The 2,500-nt window shown below is 42.1% G+C and overlaps 1 protein-coding gene across 1 annotated transcript in view; it reads right to left on the minus strand.

The window, feature by feature from the left end:
- Positions 1 to 2,500, minus strand: part of LOC143020373 (uncharacterized) — a 16,680-nt gene that overhangs the window by 6,949 nt on the left and 7,231 nt on the right. Inside the window, exons 4-5 of the mRNA XM_076176755.1 lie at positions 1,880 to 2,095; positions 320 to 495 (exon numbers count right to left, since the gene is read on the minus strand). Coding sequence (XP_076032870.1) covers positions 320 to 495; positions 1,880 to 2,095 — 392 coding nt within the window. The remainder of the gene's footprint in view (positions 1 to 319; positions 496 to 1,879; positions 2,096 to 2,500) is intronic.

The raw sequence follows: 2,500 nt of genomic DNA on the forward strand, positions 1-2,500 counted from the left end.
AAGTGCGTTGGGAAGAAATATATAAAAGCACGAAGCATGCATATACGAATATTAATTCATGAATATATATATATATATATATATATATATATATACATATATATACATATATCTATATATATATATATATATATGTATATATGTATGCATGCATATGTACGTGTGTGTGTACATGTGTGCGTGCATATATTCGCACATGCATGTGTCCACGTATATGCATGTATAATACATGTATCCATGCATTCACCATATTCCATAGCACCACTACGGATGGCTGCACGCCAAAGAACCCGTTAGGCAAATTGTGCCCTGCACATACGTGAGTTTGCCAGGAGCTTGATAGACGAAGTACTCGTCGGCGAGGAAGTGGATTGGGTAGAACCATAGCCAATGGTCGTCGATTTTCTGTTCGTACCAAACCGCAATGTAGCCTTGGATCGTCACATCAGCACTGAAGGGAATATCGACCTCATGTTCCGTGATGATCCACTCGGCCTGTTGGTGTTGTTTCATTGCGTTTATCTTTTCGTGTTTATTGATATATTTACCGATTATTTGCTTAAATGGTTGTTTATATGTTTAACTTAATCGTTACTGTCCTATCTATCTTTTATTCGTTAGCCTGATTGCTTATTTTCTCAAACCAGTCTTTACATACGAATTACATTTGTCTTCTTATGCATAACCGCTGACCTATAGTTGTTTTCCATTTGTGTAGAAATATTAAGTTTGTAATGGCCCACTTACCAAACCAACAGGAGACCGTTTGGTCCCTGACAACGTCGAAGGTAGATAAAAACTAAATAAAATAAACAAGTAGATAAATGCAAACATGTAACCAAACGAACAAATTACGTGAGAGACATTCGAGCAGAAGATTTCAAAATACATTACGGACTAACCAGAAAAACGGTACTCCTTCCCTTACTCTTTAAGAAAAAAAAAAAAAAAAAAGAGAGAGGGACGCAACCACAGTGCTTCCTGTACTCGCATCTCTCTCCTATAATTCCTACCTTCCCTTCTCCCTTATCCCCTCCCTCCCTCCCTCCCTCCCTCCCTCTCCCACTTCCTTGCAACCTGTTCCCTATCTTCCTCCTCTTCCAATTCCTCCCCCCTCCACTTCCTATTCCTCTTCCATTTTCCTTTTCTCTTTCTTCTTCATAGTCTCAGACCTATATCTCTCCTTCTATTTTACCCTCTCCATCCCTCTTCCTTTTCTTTACAACCTGTATCCCCACCTTCCTCCTCTTCCACCTCCTCCCACCGTCCACTTCTTATTCTTCTCCCATTTTCCTTTTCTTTTTCTTCTTCATAGGCTCCTCATAAAGTCCTCTGCCTGGTATTGTCTCTAAGGGTAGAAAAATTGGTTATCGGCCGTGTGATGATAATAACAATACCCTATTACCTTCACCAATGGATGAGGGTTGTGTGGGGTTAAGACCAGGAGGCGCAGTCACTGTTGGAAATCGGGGAGAAGCACTGGAATCGAAACCAGAACTTAGCGAATGCGGGACCAGCACACTTCCGATGACACCTCCAACGGACTACCTGAACTAAACACCTACATCTCGCTTCCATACACTGACGTGGTCTCTACTATACTTTTGACCTTACCCTCCTCAGGACTCTTATCCAAAGAACTCTTTCCTTCCCGAAGACAGAACCTTACCTGACCTTGAGACTCTGGGCCTCCTCAGGACTCCTATCCAAAGAACTCTTCCCTTCCCGAAGAGAGAACCTTCTTACCCGACCTTGAGACTCGCAGCCTCTTCAGGACTCGTTAAAAAAAAAAACCTCTTCCGAAGACAGAACCTTCTTACCCGAAGACTCTTACCCAAAGAACCCATCCCCTCCCGACGACAAAACCTTCTCACCCGACCTTAAGACTCGACTTCGGGGGAATGGTGATCTCGTTCTGAATGCTGAAGGTCTCTGTCTTGCTCTTTGAGACACTGATGCTCTCGTCCAAGCTGAAAGAGGCCTCCAGGTTGATATCAGCGCCAATTAGCTCGGGGATCCCGACAGTGATCTGTTCGCTAATGCTGCAGGACATCCCAGAGGTCAGACCCCATTCGAACGAGTCTGTGTATTCCGTCTTGGGGTAGTGTGAATGAAAATGTGCGTTTTAGTAAGGGCGATTATTCATAATTTAAAAAAAATTATATAGTGGAGAAAGGGGAAGAAGAACAGGAGGAGGGAATCTATACACTCCGTCTTGGGATAGTGTGGTTGATCATGAATTTCCAAAAAATAGAAAATCAGTATGGAGGAGGAAGGGGAGGAGAAAGAGGAGGAGAAGGAATTAAGACTCTCGACTCCTTTAAAAAGGTGATATACTGTACTTTAGTGATTTTATTCTGGAAGACGACAGTCTATTTTATTCAGCTAAGGGTGCGTCACTGCATTGTCTAAGGTTTTTCTTTGACCTTATAGTATACATTAATATTCTTCTTCATATGAAGTTTTTCGTTCAACCAAAGAATGTAGGCTAGGAGATGAA

The sequence above is a fragment of the Oratosquilla oratoria genome, chromosome 39 (genome assembly GCF_046742065.1).
Source record: "Oratosquilla oratoria isolate Oo_2021 chromosome 39, ASM4674206v1, whole genome shotgun sequence".
In the NCBI taxonomy this organism is placed as follows: Eukaryota; Metazoa; Arthropoda; class Malacostraca; order Stomatopoda; family Squillidae; genus Oratosquilla; species Oratosquilla oratoria.